This window comes from Vespula vulgaris, chromosome 10 (genome assembly GCF_905475345.1).
Source record: "Vespula vulgaris chromosome 10, iyVesVulg1.1, whole genome shotgun sequence".
NCBI lineage: Eukaryota > Metazoa > Arthropoda > Insecta > Hymenoptera > Vespidae > Vespula > Vespula vulgaris.
Genome location: NC_066595.1, coordinates 1619080 through 1633509, shown reverse-complemented (window position 1 = coordinate 1633509; position 14430 = coordinate 1619080). Strand labels below are relative to the sequence as shown.

General features: G+C 31.0%; 3 protein-coding genes across 5 annotated transcripts; all 3 read right to left on the bottom strand.

Annotated features, from left to right (window-relative positions):
• Window positions 1–449: 449 nt before the first annotated feature.
• LOC127067148 (alpha-N-acetylglucosaminidase) lies at window positions 450–5363 on the bottom strand. The gene is made up of 14 exons (XM_051001753.1): window positions 5152–5363; window positions 4457–4620; window positions 4197–4375; window positions 3870–4088; window positions 3512–3739; window positions 3342–3405; window positions 3109–3254; window positions 2914–2998; window positions 2505–2654; window positions 2237–2379; window positions 1922–2081; window positions 1614–1804; window positions 991–1382; window positions 450–887 (listed from the first exon to the last, which is right to left on the bottom strand). The coding sequence occupies exons 1-14, from the start codon at window positions 5228–5230 to the stop codon at window positions 793–795; spliced, it is 2295 nt and encodes a 764-aa protein (XP_050857710.1). The 5' UTR covers window positions 5231–5363; the 3' UTR covers window positions 450–792.
• A 268-nt stretch (window positions 5364–5631) lies between these two features.
• Window positions 5632–9845, bottom strand: LOC127067151 (mitochondrial amidoxime reducing component 2-like). 3 transcript variants are annotated; one of them, XM_051001758.1, is made up of 7 exons: window positions 9700–9845; window positions 8492–8859; window positions 7682–7933; window positions 7366–7489; window positions 7062–7267; window positions 6889–6960; window positions 5632–6803 (listed from the first exon to the last, which is right to left on the bottom strand). In XM_051001758.1, the coding sequence occupies exons 1-7, from the start codon at window positions 9709–9711 to the stop codon at window positions 6626–6628; spliced, it is 1212 nt and encodes a 403-aa protein (XP_050857715.1). In that variant the 5' UTR covers window positions 9712–9845; the 3' UTR covers window positions 5632–6625. The 3 variants fall into 3 exon arrangements, with proteins under 3 accessions (XP_050857715.1, XP_050857716.1, XP_050857717.1); XM_051001759.1 differs by lacking the exon at window positions 9700–9845 and adding an exon at window positions 9163–9668; XM_051001760.1 differs by lacking the exon at window positions 9700–9845 and adding an exon at window positions 9167–9668.
• Window positions 9809–14384, bottom strand: LOC127067154 (chronophin-like). The gene is made up of 6 exons (XM_051001763.1): window positions 13399–14384; window positions 13097–13257; window positions 12370–12507; window positions 12060–12270; window positions 11754–11898; window positions 9809–11665 (listed from the first exon to the last, which is right to left on the bottom strand). Exons 1-6 carry the CDS (start codon window positions 13487–13489, stop codon window positions 11500–11502), a joined length of 912 nt encoding a protein of 303 aa, XP_050857720.1. The 5' UTR covers window positions 13490–14384; the 3' UTR covers window positions 9809–11499.
• Between the last annotated feature and the right edge of the window lie 46 nt (window positions 14385–14430).

Below are 14430 nucleotides of genomic sequence, written 5' to 3'. Positions count from 1 at the left end.
TTAGACGAATGTAACAAGTTTGTTAGATGGTTATTACAATTAATTTATATACAATTATAATTATATAGAAATTAATTATTAATTTATATATAATTAATTTCATTTTTTTTCTTTTCTCATTTTGTTTCTTTTTTTTTCTTTTTATATTTGCTCTCTCTTTCTCTCTCTCTCTCTTTTTTTTTTCTAATAATTGATTTAATCATATGATTTTTTTTTATTGTGTTCTCGTCTACTGCCAATATATATACGATCGACTCGGATAGAAAAGAAAAAAAAAAAATTAATATTTATACTTTCGAAAGTTCAATAAGTTTATTATATTCTTCTATTTGCTCGAATCAATTCAATGTTTTTCTTCGAATCGAAATTTGTAATTTACATAATTCGACCATTGTACCGTACTGTTCTCTTAAAAATATGAAGAAACGAAGGAAGAAACAACTGTCAGGTGTGTATTATTATATTTCATTTATTTCTTTTCTCTCTTCCTTTTCCCAATCCAATAAAATTATAAATCATTTTGATCAGGACCGATGTAACAGTATATCGTGAAACGTGAACCTGCTGGTTGTGAGATCTAATCGTTCCAGTTAAAAAAGAAAAAAAAAAAAAAAAGAAAGGAAGAAAAAAAAGGTAAGTGTACGTTCGATTTCTTATTTTTAAAAATTAATTTAGATATTTCAGAAGAATCTTAAATATTGACAAAGTACATAGAAATTTTATAGACTATATGAAAAAATAAAAACTAGCTTGACTTGATTCGATACGATCGATGATCGATGGATTCGATGATCAGACTCGTGATTTTCTCGATCCTCGAATTTTCATCGTTAGATTTGGTTTGTACCATTTCTCGATCATTTTCATAGCTATGTCGATGGAGTCACCTAAAAAAGAAGAAGAAAGGGGAAGAGAGAGAAAAAAAATAGAACGAGAAGATAAGAAGCGAAAAGAAAAAAATTACAGGAAAAAAAAATAAGAAACGATTACCTTTCGGTTCGGTTGAATAAATCTTTTTCGATCGAGTAAATGGTTCCTCGACGTTAACGAAGATTTTCTCGTTGATCTCGGTCACGTTAAGCTTTGTTTTTTTAGCGAGAGTATCGTCGAGTGCTTTAAGAAAAATCATCCATCTTGGTTTAAAGTAATCGATAACAACTCCGGACCATTGTTTGTTGGCATAGTCTCTTATTTCACCGTTCGGTCCCCAAAGAGTGATCTGATTTCTCGCGTTATACTCGTAAGACTCGAGTTCCTTTTCATTTCCATCTTCTGCCATAGCTTTTGCGGCTTTCAACCACGTACCTAACAAAAAGTCTTTACTCGATGCCAGGATCATCTCGAGATCGTCGAATAAATCGAACATCAAAGCGGAATGCGATCTGTTGATCAATCGTCGAGTGTAATCAATTGTTGCAAATCGAAAGGGATGAAAAAAGAAAGATATATTATATATATTATATATAATCTTTCTTAATATATATATATATAATTAATATAATATAATATATATTATATATATTAAAAAAATACATAAAAAATATATATATATATGTATGTATATTTATATATGTAATTGACAAAGTTGTAAATGAAACGTCAATTATCATTACCGAAGTGCAGTCAAATTCTTCTTATTAAACGAATCAATGATGTTAGCGTAAACTCGATCGGCTATTAATTGAAGTGCTTGTCTCGTTAAATCGACTACGTCGTGTTTGTACAAAGTACTGTTTCCTCTTCCGTATCGTGCCATCATTAATGTATTCCAACTGTTTAAAAATTTATCCGGCTCGTACCAAGTCTAAAGAATAACAATATCTTTCTTTTTTAATTCTATTAAGATTACCGAACGAATTTCAATTTGTTTTATTCGTTAAATCTTTTCTTTTCGTTTTTCTTTTCTTTTCTATTTTCTTACCCAAGGATAAAGTTTTAAACTCGGTCGCGTACTAACGACGTACTTTCCGCGAATCTTTTCTAATCCGACAAAATTATAAATTGTTTTTCCTAGATTTTTCCAAGCTCTCGTGGCATACTCGTTTTCTGCACCGTACCTACGTGTAGCATAATTTCCAAACCTGAAAATAACGATAATTTTGACTTATCATTAATTAATGCTTTACGTACGTCATTATGAATCGAATCGAAAATAACTCGTACGATAATAATCAGTGTGAATATAAATATTTGAAAAATTTCAATTACGATCGCGTATAGATAGCAAATCATTTACCATGAATCAAGGTCAACTGGCTCGCGACGATAAGACATCTCGTTCATCAATTCGTAAATGACGTAATTTTGATTAATACCTTCCGGAGTGAGGCCTGTTCCTATCATCGTGCTACCAGCCATATCTCTTCCTTCGAACACTCGCTTAATATAAATAAAAAGTAACGTTTTCTTTGTAGAGTGTAATTATATAAATAGTATTTTCTTTTTTTTTCTGTTTTTTTTTCTTCTTCTTTTTATACGTATTATTTCATATGATCAGTACGTACTTTATTGATGATCTCTACCGAACCAAACATTCCCAAAGTGCCACCAAAATTATGTAACATACACCATATGAAAGGTTGACCATAATAAGATTTCAATCTCGCGTATTGTGGAAATTGTTCGGACTGCAGATCCAATACTATCATTTTTCCCTAATAGAAAAAGGATGAAAGAAATGAAAAAAAATATATATATATACGAAAAAAAATATATATATATGAAAAAATATATATATATACGTATTAGAAAATATTAGAAACAGAAATAATATTCATAATATCATTTTCGTAGTATAAATAATTTATGTACTTAACTTTATCGAAAGATTTTAACCCGTATAAAAAATGTTATAATATTATTATTATTCTTTTTTTGTTTTTCTTTTTTTTCTTTTTTTTTTTTTTTACTTACGATAGGAACCGAAGTTAAAAAAGTTTTCACTCTAGGCTCGGTCCAGAATATGAAATCATGAACGAACAGCCATCCTTGCATCAACCTTTTTAAAAAAAGAAAAAAAAAAAATTCTTCAAAACTTAAAACTTTATTCTACTTTGATTCTCTGTGATTCTTATTAATAAATAAAACGTTAGATTTTATTATTCTTACCATATTGCTTGAGGATCGACGCTACTCATGACCGTGAAAATTGACCTCGAAACGTTTTCCAAATAACTTAGCTCGCTATTACCAGGTTCGTTTTCGTTAAAAGTATCGCAATTGTAGATATGATCCGTTCCAAATTCCTCGATGTACTATGGAATTCGAAAAAAATATTAAAATGAAAAAAAAAATTTCATAAATTTTGTTTTTCTTTCATTCTTTTTCTTGAGACAACATACCGCTCGTAAAAACATTTCACCGACTGTTTGGAATAATTCATCCGTAGGATCCAACAAGTAAGGACTAAAATAGTCATAATGAACACCATCGTGATTATCGTTCAAATCGAGTTTGAGATTTTCTATAGAAAAATTTTAGCAATACTTTTATTCATTCATTTTTTCATTACCAGCAATATCTGTCTTCGAATTTATTCCAACTATCGATTTTTGTCATTTTTGCATTGGGAAATAATCTGGCGAAGGCTCTTGGCACGTGACCAGCAAAAGCAGGTAGTACAGGGATAATACCGAGTTCTCTCATTCTTTGAAGTATACGATGCTGTAGACGAATACTTTGATAATGCCAATGAGTAGTCAATGATCCAGCAAATCCACGAATATTGCCCATCCTGGTCCTATAAACGATTTTCAATTCTATCATTTCAAAGATCTTACAAAAGAAATTGGATTCGATCGATCAAAAAAAAAAAAAAAAAAAAAAAGAAAGAAACAAAAGGAAAAAATATATTTCGAAATAGATCTTACCAAGGTAGAAAAGCAGGTCCACCGAAATGTTCGTCTATTTCATCTATGGTTAGATTCAATTCGACATAGACTCTCTCCCATATAGCTTCTTGTCCATTAAAAGCGAGAGCAAGATTTATCCCATTAAGAGCCATCCAATCTAGATTCTTTTCCCATTGATCCCATTGCCACCAAACTGAACTATAGCCCAACGTACATACGTTCTGATAATATCTAAATCTTTAAAGGAAGAGAAACATAAATAAAAAGTATCTGTTGATTATTTGATTTTTTTTTAAATAGTTTTTCAAACGAAAAAAAAAATGTAATGAATTATAAAAATGAAACCTGTCGTTCGACGTGATCGTAACACGGACATCTGGCAACGTATGAGGTAGCTCGATTTGATTTCCATCCCATGAAATATGAACGTTGCAATAGTTCTTCAAATAATAATGCAAACCCCATGTAACAGCCACTCCGCAAGTACCACGAATCTCGATCTCTCCAAGATCATTCTTCTTAATCTTGAAGGATAAAATAATAATCAATTTTTTCTTCACGTTCGTTCATTCGATATTCTAATTGTTTTCTAATAGGCAATCGACCTGGAAAGTATCCTTTTCCGAAGGACCGAGATTAGGATCGACGATGACATTGAACAAACGAGCTACGTCATTCCCTAATAATCTTTTAATCAAATCTTTCGCTGCTTTCTCTTGAACCTCCGTTGGAGTACTCGTTCTCAAGTGTCCCAAAGTATTCTGAAATCCTATTTACTACGACTGATAAAATTGATCGAGAAAAAAAAAAAGGAAAAGAAATTGACTATAGAAGATTAAGCTCGAAATATCGAACTTTTCCGTAAACCAACAGTCTCGAAAAAATTAATTATCAAAACGATTATACGGATTGCCTCAAAATACAAAGTGTTTAACAGAGTTATTATCAATGTCTGCTGATTATTTTTATGTCTCGTTGTATATTTATATATTCTTTTTTCTCTTTTCGAAAAACGTGACAGAGGTCAAGTTTTGTTTTCGTATTGAGAAAAATAAAAAAATAGTATCGTTATAAGGAGAATTAAAAGAATCTTGAAATTGGATGCATTTATGAGGAAAACTTATCGAAGAGAATTTATTTTTTATCGAGTCATTTTCGAAAAAAGAAAATCACTGCTGAACACTTTTCGTTGCTATACTCTGTCTGTATAAATATATTATATATTTTTTATGCATATATATATACACACACATACACACACACACACACATATATATATATATATAATATTCTTACTCACCGTCTTTTCTTCGATGTTGACTCGCAAAAATTCCTGAAAACAACGCGCAGAAACAGATCCACGGAATTATTGCGGTCATCTCGAACGATAACCGGCGACTCTCGATGGCAGACTGACGATGAAAAAAGATCAAGAGGAAGAGAGAGGGAAAGTATAAAGGAAATAAGAGAGTGAGAACAGAGACAGAGTTCACATCTATAAGTTATACGTGTATAGCATCCCTACTCTAAAATACATATACATATGCATATATATGTATATATATTCACATATATATATATATATATATATATATATATATATATATATATATACACAATTCTTATCTATTGAAACGAGACTCTAAATGGTTGAAACGATGCAGTTATATTCGTGACTCGGTGATAACGATCTCTTTCTCCTTCTCTTTTTATCTTTTACTCATTGTTCTTTTTCTCTCTTTCGTTCATTCAGATCAATCAAGAAGAAAAGAAACGGAGATACGTAATGCGAACCAACAATGCGTCTGCTCGTGTTTATTCTAACGAACGGAACGACAATTTTTGTTTTTATTATAGAGATAATTTGATTTAGTTATAGATAATTGCATTGGAAGACATTGAAGTAGCATTCAATTTGAAATTGTGGAATTGTGTGATTTTTTGAATTTTTATTCCCATTCTCTTACGTATACGTTGAAAGTGATTTTTTGTTTTATTTTTTTTTTCTTTTTTACAATAAGGCGTTTATTCTTTTTTTTCTCTTTTTACTGAATGCATAATCAAATAAATATGTTTTTTTTTTTTTTTTGATACATTATACATTGCGACTATGTATAACATACGTATGTATAATATATATTATAAAAAAAAATATATATGTATATGCGTGTGTATATATACATATAAGAGAGAACAATCACTAGAAATTGATTTTAAGTGCGCTTCAACGAGTTTATATTTTCGTTCTAACGATAACGAGCATTTTTATTAATCGATTATTGTCACACTATCATCGATTCGATTCTTTTTCTCTCGAAGAAATCGAGAGATTGACATTTTCTAATTTGATTATAAGAAGATATCATATCGTTGCTCTTTCTATTTTTATTTTACTCTTTTCTTCTTTCTTTCTTTCTTCGTTTGATTTTAATTATTTAAGCAATTCAATTCTTTCTATTTTTAAACGCGACAACAAGGTTACAGACCAAACGTTCCTATTAATGATCCTATTAAAAACAATTACTATTTTTCGAGACTCTTTAGGCTTTTAGTTTTATAATTTATAAGAAAGAAAATATTAGTCTAAAATGTCTTGAAAAAATGTAATTTGTTTTTACGAAATCACATTGAGAAACACTTTGGACCAACCGTTCAATCTTTACAAACATTTCACAAATTTTCTATTCGACAAAGCGCAACCCACACTGCGGACTATAATTGTATTAACAACAAAGGCACGCTTTCATAGCTGCGATCATGGAGCTTAACACGTTTTAGATTTTAGATGTATTCTCGTTAGAAATTTTCGAATTTTCATTATCGGCTGGTACATGAACGAACACGTCATCTCCGAGTTTAACACGACCAGTGACGTACGATCCACAATATATACCCATTATCGGAGCTGATCCATCGACGGAAATTTTATCTGGATCCGTTTGTTCTCGGAAACTAAAATAATAAAAGAGAATCATTAATAAAAATATTTTGTTGTTAATCGATTCGATAAAGAGAGAGTTTCGATCGATGAACATACGATTTTAAAGTCTTCAATGGCTCCTCCTTCGTAGTTTCACCGGTTTGTGGATCAATTTTGATCATTTTACATCTGTAATAATCAATGATTAAGATTAATGAAAACAATGGTGTGAAAAAAAAGATACATTGTCGATTTGATTTGTTTGATTATTACACGCTAGGTATACTTACCTCGGACAAGGTTTAACGTTTCTAATAATAGCTCGATCGCCTATCTTTATCCATTCCCAGTTATCTTCAACAAATGGTTTCTCACCGGAAACAACAATGTTAGGACGGAACTGTAAAGTCGGTACTGGGGTTTCCAATCGTTCGTTCAGTTTATCGAGCGACTGAGATGTCATTAACATGTAACTCGTAATATCCGAGAATAAGCCCTGTTAGACGCAAAGACATAATTATTTTTATGATTAACGTACGAAAAAAAATATATATATACCTACGTTATGTCAATTTAATTAATCGCTTAACATACCGTGTCTTCGTCTCGGAGAGTATTATAAACTTTGCAGAAACGTTCCCAAGGTCCATTAGTAAGTTGTCTTCTATCAGTCAAAGAGTAACCCAAACGTAAGCCCGAATTCGTGCCGGTTAAAAATCTATAATAAAAAAAAAAAAAGATTTCGAAAAAAATGATGATAAAAAGATCATTGAATCATTTATGTGTTTCGTTTCTTTCTATTCTTTTCTTTTCTTTTTTTTTTTTTTTTTTTTTTTTTTTTTATAAATAAAATAGGTCAATCAACCTCGATCAATGAACTTTCTATATAAGATTTTCTAGTATGCGTTACCTAGATAACCATTCAGCAGGTTCAGGACCACAATCGATACACTTTACCGGCTCCCCCCACCACATCGTGCATTCAATGGCTGCAGAACTCTTTTCGGATTTCTCTGGTACTCTAAAGACGACACTCGGCATTCCTACGGCTTCTAATTTTACCTTGTACTCATCTACAGCGGACAGACTGACTAGAATCATCGTTGGATACTGTCTACCCGTTTGAAACTTATAAGTTTCGTCGTTGTAAACCAAAAACATTCTGTTGAAAATTACAACACGTTTATTTCTCGCTTAACAGTCGGGAATATATTTATATAGTCGAGTGATATATTACATTTGTTCTTGGCACGTTCATCTAACCAATACACGTAACGTGATTATTCGAATTTACGTCCTCATAAATTTCTAATTCGTCAAACTAGAATACGAATTAATCTATGTGGATATTTCATTCCCGTTCAATGAAACATTGAATTGATCGATGAACAATGTCAACGTTTTTAGTATATAATTAAATAAAATTATTATCGTTTACTGAAAATTTTACTATAGTGTAGTTATCGGTTTGATCGATGAACGACGTTGAAATTTTGATAATGCTATTATATCTCATATTTAAATGAAGAACAGTAATAGTAGTAGTAGTAGTAATAGTAGTATTTTTTTCTTTTTCTTTTAAAAATTTCAACATTATTTCAATCGATCAAGTGTTTGTATATATAATTAATATTATATAGTATAAAATATTATTAATTATATATACAAATAATTAATATTATTTATTATATATAAAAATATTAATATTATTTCTTAATACCTATCTCTAAGAGTAAATAATCCATTCTTCTCTACGGATATCCCAAATTCCGTAAATTTACATTCTGTCACTGTCTTCCCTCGTCCTGATTTCAAAGGGTAGTAATAGAGTTCCTCGACCCGACCTACTTTAACCCATTTGAGTTTCGGAATATCGGACACTGTTTCTCCATTCTCCTCAATTTTTTTCTTCTCAGGTTCGATCTTTTTTTCGCAACCATTGCTCGTTTCATAAGACATTTTCTTGTTTTTCTTGATTTTCTTGGTTTTAGTATCCGATTTTTCAGACGAACTTTTCCTAACGTTCCAAAGTACGATCGCTAGGATCACCGCAATGCTGCAGGTTATCGCGATCCGTGAACTATATTCCTAATAAAAAAAAAAATATTATATATATATATATTTGCACATCTTTCTTTTCTTCTTAATTTTATTTTCCTTATGTCTTTTTGAAATAATTCGATGATTCGATGATAGATCATCGAGTGAATTATTTTCAATTAGATTTGGACCGTTGGACTTTCTTCTTTTGATTTATCTAACAAAGCCCTAATACTCACTGTCTCTGTGTGAGAATGTAAATCGTCTATTTAAAAGATAGAGAAAATGCTCGTTTTATTTTCTTTGTGATAACCGATATTAAACATTCTCTTTAAGAACGTATTTACTTACTTACGTACAACGCGTATGTAGATATATATACAGAAGAAGAATATTTATCAAGTTAATCTTCAAACGATTTTACGTAAACTTCAAATCACCTTTCGAGACGAATGATTCAGAGAAACAATGAGAGAGAGAGAGAGAGAGAGAGAGAGATTCGTAAACACACGAATACAATCTGTTCGTGTATAACATCGTTAAACACGAGACGCGTTAAACGGATAAAATTAAACGTATCTAACTAAAGCGACCTAAAAATCGAGCAATTGCAATCGATTTCTTTTTCCTTTACAAAGATTTCTTTCCCAAATTTTCCATTACAAAGATTAAACATTAAAAACTATCGTGAATGATATCTTATTTCAAAGAATTTTTATTCATCGACTCGATGACATACATTTCTTTTTAAACAATAATTGCTTTAAACGATAAATTTCTTTTTTTTTTTTTTTTCGTTTTACCCACGATCGACTTTCACGATAGCTTGCAACGATTAAGAAATAAATGTGAATTATGGTTGAAAGGAAGAAAAAAGATGGGACTCACCGATCCGTACATTTTATCAACGAAAAAAGGGATTATCTTTGAGGAAAGATAAAATAAAAAAAAAGATAGAGAAAAATGTATATAAAGAAGAAAAAAAAAAGATCACTCGATCAGGCAAATTTTTTATTTATTCACCGCCATCTCTCATTCTCGTTAACACACACGCGCGTCGTACATATTACAACGTCGGTATTATGCAATATCGCGTTTATATATGTATATAAACGTAAGTACTATCTCGAACACCCGGTTCTTTCCTCGTATCATCCGACAAATTTTATCGGATCCAGTAAGACCACTGACAGAATACAGTATGACTACAGTAGGATTACTATTATTACTACTACTAATACTATTACTACTCTACTATCACTAGTACTGTCGTACGAACTCCTATCACGAAAAAGAACGAGGAGAAACGGAGAACAACGAAGGGGAGAAAAACGATCTTGCGCTCTCGAAGCTTCGTCGTGCACTGAGGAGAAACTATGCGGTAGAGTTTTCGAGACGACTCTTTGGCAAATTTTTAACACTAATAATCTAAACTCTCGTTCTATTTTTATTCGTTATTTAAATTCTATCTGTTTTTCACGGGTCATCAATAATTGTCCTTCGTTTACATACATGTGAATTAATAATTATTATTATAACCGCAAATTTTTTTCTTCGTTAAGAATTATATACGATAGAGTGTAATGAAAAGAGAGAAAAAAAAGGAGTAAAATTGATAAGAACTTTGTTATCTTGTTCGTAATTAAAAAAGCATAGTAAGCATCGAGTAGTTTTAACTTATCTCGCTTTCTCTCTCTCTCTCTCTCTCTCTCTCTTTCTGGATCATTACAGAGATCTAACTTGCCGACTGATTTCAATTTAAGATCAATTTTTTTTCTTTTATAGTTTTTTCTTTTTCTTTTAGAAATTTGTTGTTGCTATCATTTAACAGATAAATGAGTTTAACAGATTATAATGATTATATATCTCGACTGATATAGATAGTATTATCGATAAAACGAATGTATTAGATTGCACCATTACGTCATTTCAGATAAAAAATAATATTTTATATAATATAATGCATACGTGTAAAATATATATTCAGAAGCGTACATCGTTTCGTTTGTAGTTCTTTCAAGTTTGTAAATATTCTTTCTTGTTCTCTCTTTTTATCCATTTTTACTTTATTGTAACGATACGTATAATATCTAAGAGTCAACTATAACATCGTTTTAATAGTAAAGGAACATTGAAAGATATTTATTTATAAAATCGTTAGATCCCAATAGAATATCTATCGTTTATATATCTATGTATTTGGAAGACGTGTAAACTATATATTTATATATTCTTTACTACGTGTTATTAAAAATTAATCGAAATAAAAAAGAATATTGCCTACTTAACAATTTACATTGTTAAAAATACATTATATTAGATAAAGAGAAATACTTGACAGAAAAGAAGAGAAAAGAAAAAAAAAATAACGGTGCAAAAATAATAATTGGTCATCATCATAATTATTATTATTATTATTATTATTACATATTGTCCCCGTTGAAATTAATTTTGCTTAAACGATATAATTATTTTATTAACATTAAGAAATGAAATACATATTTGAGATCCATCCGTATCGAGTCTCGAAGAAGAAAAAAGAAGAAAAGGAGAAGAAAAAAATAAAAAAGAAAATACAAAAAAAAAAAAAAACAAACAAACAAACAGAGAGAAAAAACAAAGAAAATAGTAGAACGCATTGCTCTATCAGGAGATATAATACCGTTTATGTATCTTTCTATTTCTATTTTAAGCCATGTCATCAAGGATGGACAGCAATTGGCCGAAATTTGGTAGATAATATTCGGGACATGTATCTTCATTTTTTTGTGATTCCTCGAAACTATCACAACCGGTGCTGACGAAGAATTTTTGAAAGCCGCACAAGGCACCAAATTTCATATCATAATTTACTCTGAAATAGATAACAGAAGAAACAAAAAAAAGTAGAAGAAACAAACATACGAGAGAGATAAAAAAAAAGTAGAGGAAAATAAACTTACGTATCGCCGATGAATAAACATCGCTTTGGATTGATAACGTTGCAAAATTCGAAAATATAATTTCTCAATGTGTCGCTAGGTTTTCCACAGGAAATTGGCGTTCTACCGCTACCTTCAGTGATTATGTCGATCAATGGACCTGGTCCTACGAAATCACAATTGATAATTATAAAATCACGATTAACATATTTCTGTTCAAAGAGAAAGATCAATTATTATTTTTATTACTACTATTATTATTATTATTATTATTATTATTATTATTAGCATATCCTCGTATGAAAATGAATGACAATGATATTGTACCTAATATCAGGCTACCATTGCTGCAAGATACCCATTTATCAAGAGCACCAGTAACATACAACACGTCTTTACGCTTTAAACAAGAAATAGCGAAGGTCAATTTAGCCCAATTACAATTGACATCAAAATCAGTGATCACAGCTTTCACTGATTGTCGATCTTGGACAGCATTGAGGGTTGCCGGGACGTTGTTTGGATAAACATTTGGTTCCTAATTAATTGAAATGATCGAAACATCGTTTAATCGTAGCTTCAAGGTTATTTTACTATATTTTTCTATTTTTCTTTCTTTAAATAATTAAAAACATACTTTCTCATCCAACAACTCGATACCGGCTTCCATCAGAACCTTTCGAAAGGGTTCCATAGCGATGGTAAAGGCTTGACCTTGAAAATTAATTTTCTTCAAGTACCACGCTATAACTTTCGACGGAATAATTACTTGCTCCTGAAAATAAAAAGATCGATGTTGATTCTTGAAAGTAATATTTTTGTTGCATTTTGTATAGATAATTTCAAAATATTTTCATTCGTTTGATAGTTATATTTATCAAAATTTCAAAATAATGAATTCGTATAATTAAATTAACAAAGTTACGAGTTACTGATAATATTATCTCCTTTAACCTATTAAGACAAGTCTTCTCTCTCTCTCTCTCTCTCTCTCTCTCTCTCTCTCTCTCCCTCCCTCTCTCTAGGACATATCATTTAACCTCATTGTCACACCGTTCGTTCTAATGCGAATTGTTTTACCTGACTTATAGTTACGAGTAACATCATCGTTTAAAAGATAATTATATCCTGTGAACATCTTTCAATATATTATTATTGGTCTGTATAAATGTTATATTTTATTTTTTTGAAGAAATAAAACAAAAATGATTTAATATATGTATATATAGACAGAGTTAACGAATGCAAATAAACATAAACAGTCGATTGATATCGACGATATTCAAAATCATCGGCATAAATCATTGCACAGGATTATTGCACTTTAGAATGACGTTACTTGAGAACTTATTTTAATCACTCACCTCTTTAGCTTCGAGACCATTAACCAGAAGTCTTTCACAAATCTTTCTCGTACCAGCCGTTGCATTGTTCGTCACGAGGAAAATCTTCTTTCCGAAACTTTGTAATTTGGTTAAAGCTTCGATACTATTTTCGATGGGCGAATCGATGTGCCAGAGAACACCTGTATCGTTTACGAAAGAAAAACAAGAGCAATAACAAGTAGAAAGAGAAAAAGAAAGAGGCAAAGAGGAGGTAGAAGAAGAAGAAGAAGAAGAAAAAAAAAGATCAAAAGATGAAAAATATAATCTGTTTGTAATCTTACCATCGCAATCCGATAAGACGATATCGAAAGAATCGAGGAACCTTCGAATCTCCTCCTCGTTCACATTTCTCAGATCCTTTGTTTCTGGCATGATGACAAACGATATCGAGGATTTTCAATTAAAATAAAAAAGATGAAGAAGAAAAAGAAAAAAAAGAAGAAGGAGAAGAAGAAGAAGAAGGGAGAATAGAAAGAGAAAAATTAAAAATCAAATTAAAACAGAGAAACAAGAATCAACTTCGAGTCGCCAAGGATCAATTTCTTACTTTCGTGGATAAACTCGGGCGAATAATACGAACGAACCAATGGATGAACGAGATAACTAATAAACCAAAAAGAAAAAAAAAAGAGGGGAGAAGCCGAACGAACAAATAAATAACCGAATAAATTAAAAACGAACTAAGAAGTATATAATGATTAATCGAGTAAAGAAGATGTTATGAATGAACGTTATAAAATAATTCTCTTTGATGTCTTCCACATGTGTACTTGCGCGCGCGCGCGAACTCTCTCTCTCTCTCTCTCTCTTTCTCACAACATATAGTCTCGCGACTATATCGATTCTCGAGGATATCAGTTAGAACGATAGAAGAGAGGAGCCTTCCAATGGCGATACGTGTACACAGCAACGCGACGATACCTGTACTGCGAGGGTTGCCGGCCCTCTCTTCCACGTCCTCTTCCTCGTCCTCGTCCTCGTCCTCGTCCTCATTGCCGTCGTTGATCAATGTTCACAACCTCTTCTTTCGGGGAATTTTCTTCTCAGCGAAATGTAGTGCATTCACCTTCAACAATACCCATCACATATTTTCTTTTTTTCTTTCTTTCCTTTTCTTTTTTTTCTTCTTTTCCCTTCTTCTTTTTTTCCTTTTTCTCTCTTTTTTCTCTTTTTTTTCTTTATCAATCACTCCGATCTATATATGTATATGTATGCAGCGTTTCTATTTTTGTTATAAATTTAGAAGAGAAAGAGAAGAAAAATAATAATACGTGTGTGACATGTCGCCGACTGTTCTACGATCGGTTCTTCAT

Excerpts from the sequence above, each read along its gene's own strand:
- LOC127067151 (XM_051001758.1), bottom strand. Across the intron at positions 7,934-8,491 it reads TTATTTACTCTTAGAGATAG|AATGTTTTTGGTTTACAACG; the intron begins GTATTAAGAAAT and ends AATTTTCAACAG. Across the intron at positions 7,268-7,365 it reads CTCTCCGAGACGAAGACACG|GGCTTATTCTCGGATATTAC; the intron begins GTATGTTAAGCG and ends TGCGTCTAACAG.
- LOC127067148 (XM_051001753.1), bottom strand. The coding sequence starts at position 5,230 with ATGACCGCAATAATTCCGTGGATCTGTTTCTGCGCGTTGTTTTCAGGA. Across the intron at positions 4,621-5,151 it reads TCAACATCGAAGAAAAGACG|GATTTCAGAATACTTTGGGA; the intron begins GTGAGTAAGAAT and ends CGTAGTAAATAG. Across the intron at positions 2,999-3,108 it reads GTCGATCCTCAAGCAATATG|GTTGATGCAAGGATGGCTGT; the intron begins GTAAGAATAATA and ends TTTTTTAAAAAG.
- LOC127067154 (XM_051001763.1), bottom strand. The coding sequence starts at position 13,489 with ATGCCAGAAACAAAGGATCTGAGAAATGTGAACGAGGAGGAGATTCGA. Across the intron at positions 13,258-13,398 it reads CGTCTTATCGGATTGCGATG|GTGTTCTCTGGCACATCGAT; the intron begins GTAAGATTACAA and ends TAAACGATACAG. Across the intron at positions 12,508-13,096 it reads ATGGTCTCGAAGCTAAAGAG|GAGCAAGTAATTATTCCGTC; the intron begins GTGAGTGATTAA and ends TTTTATTTTCAG.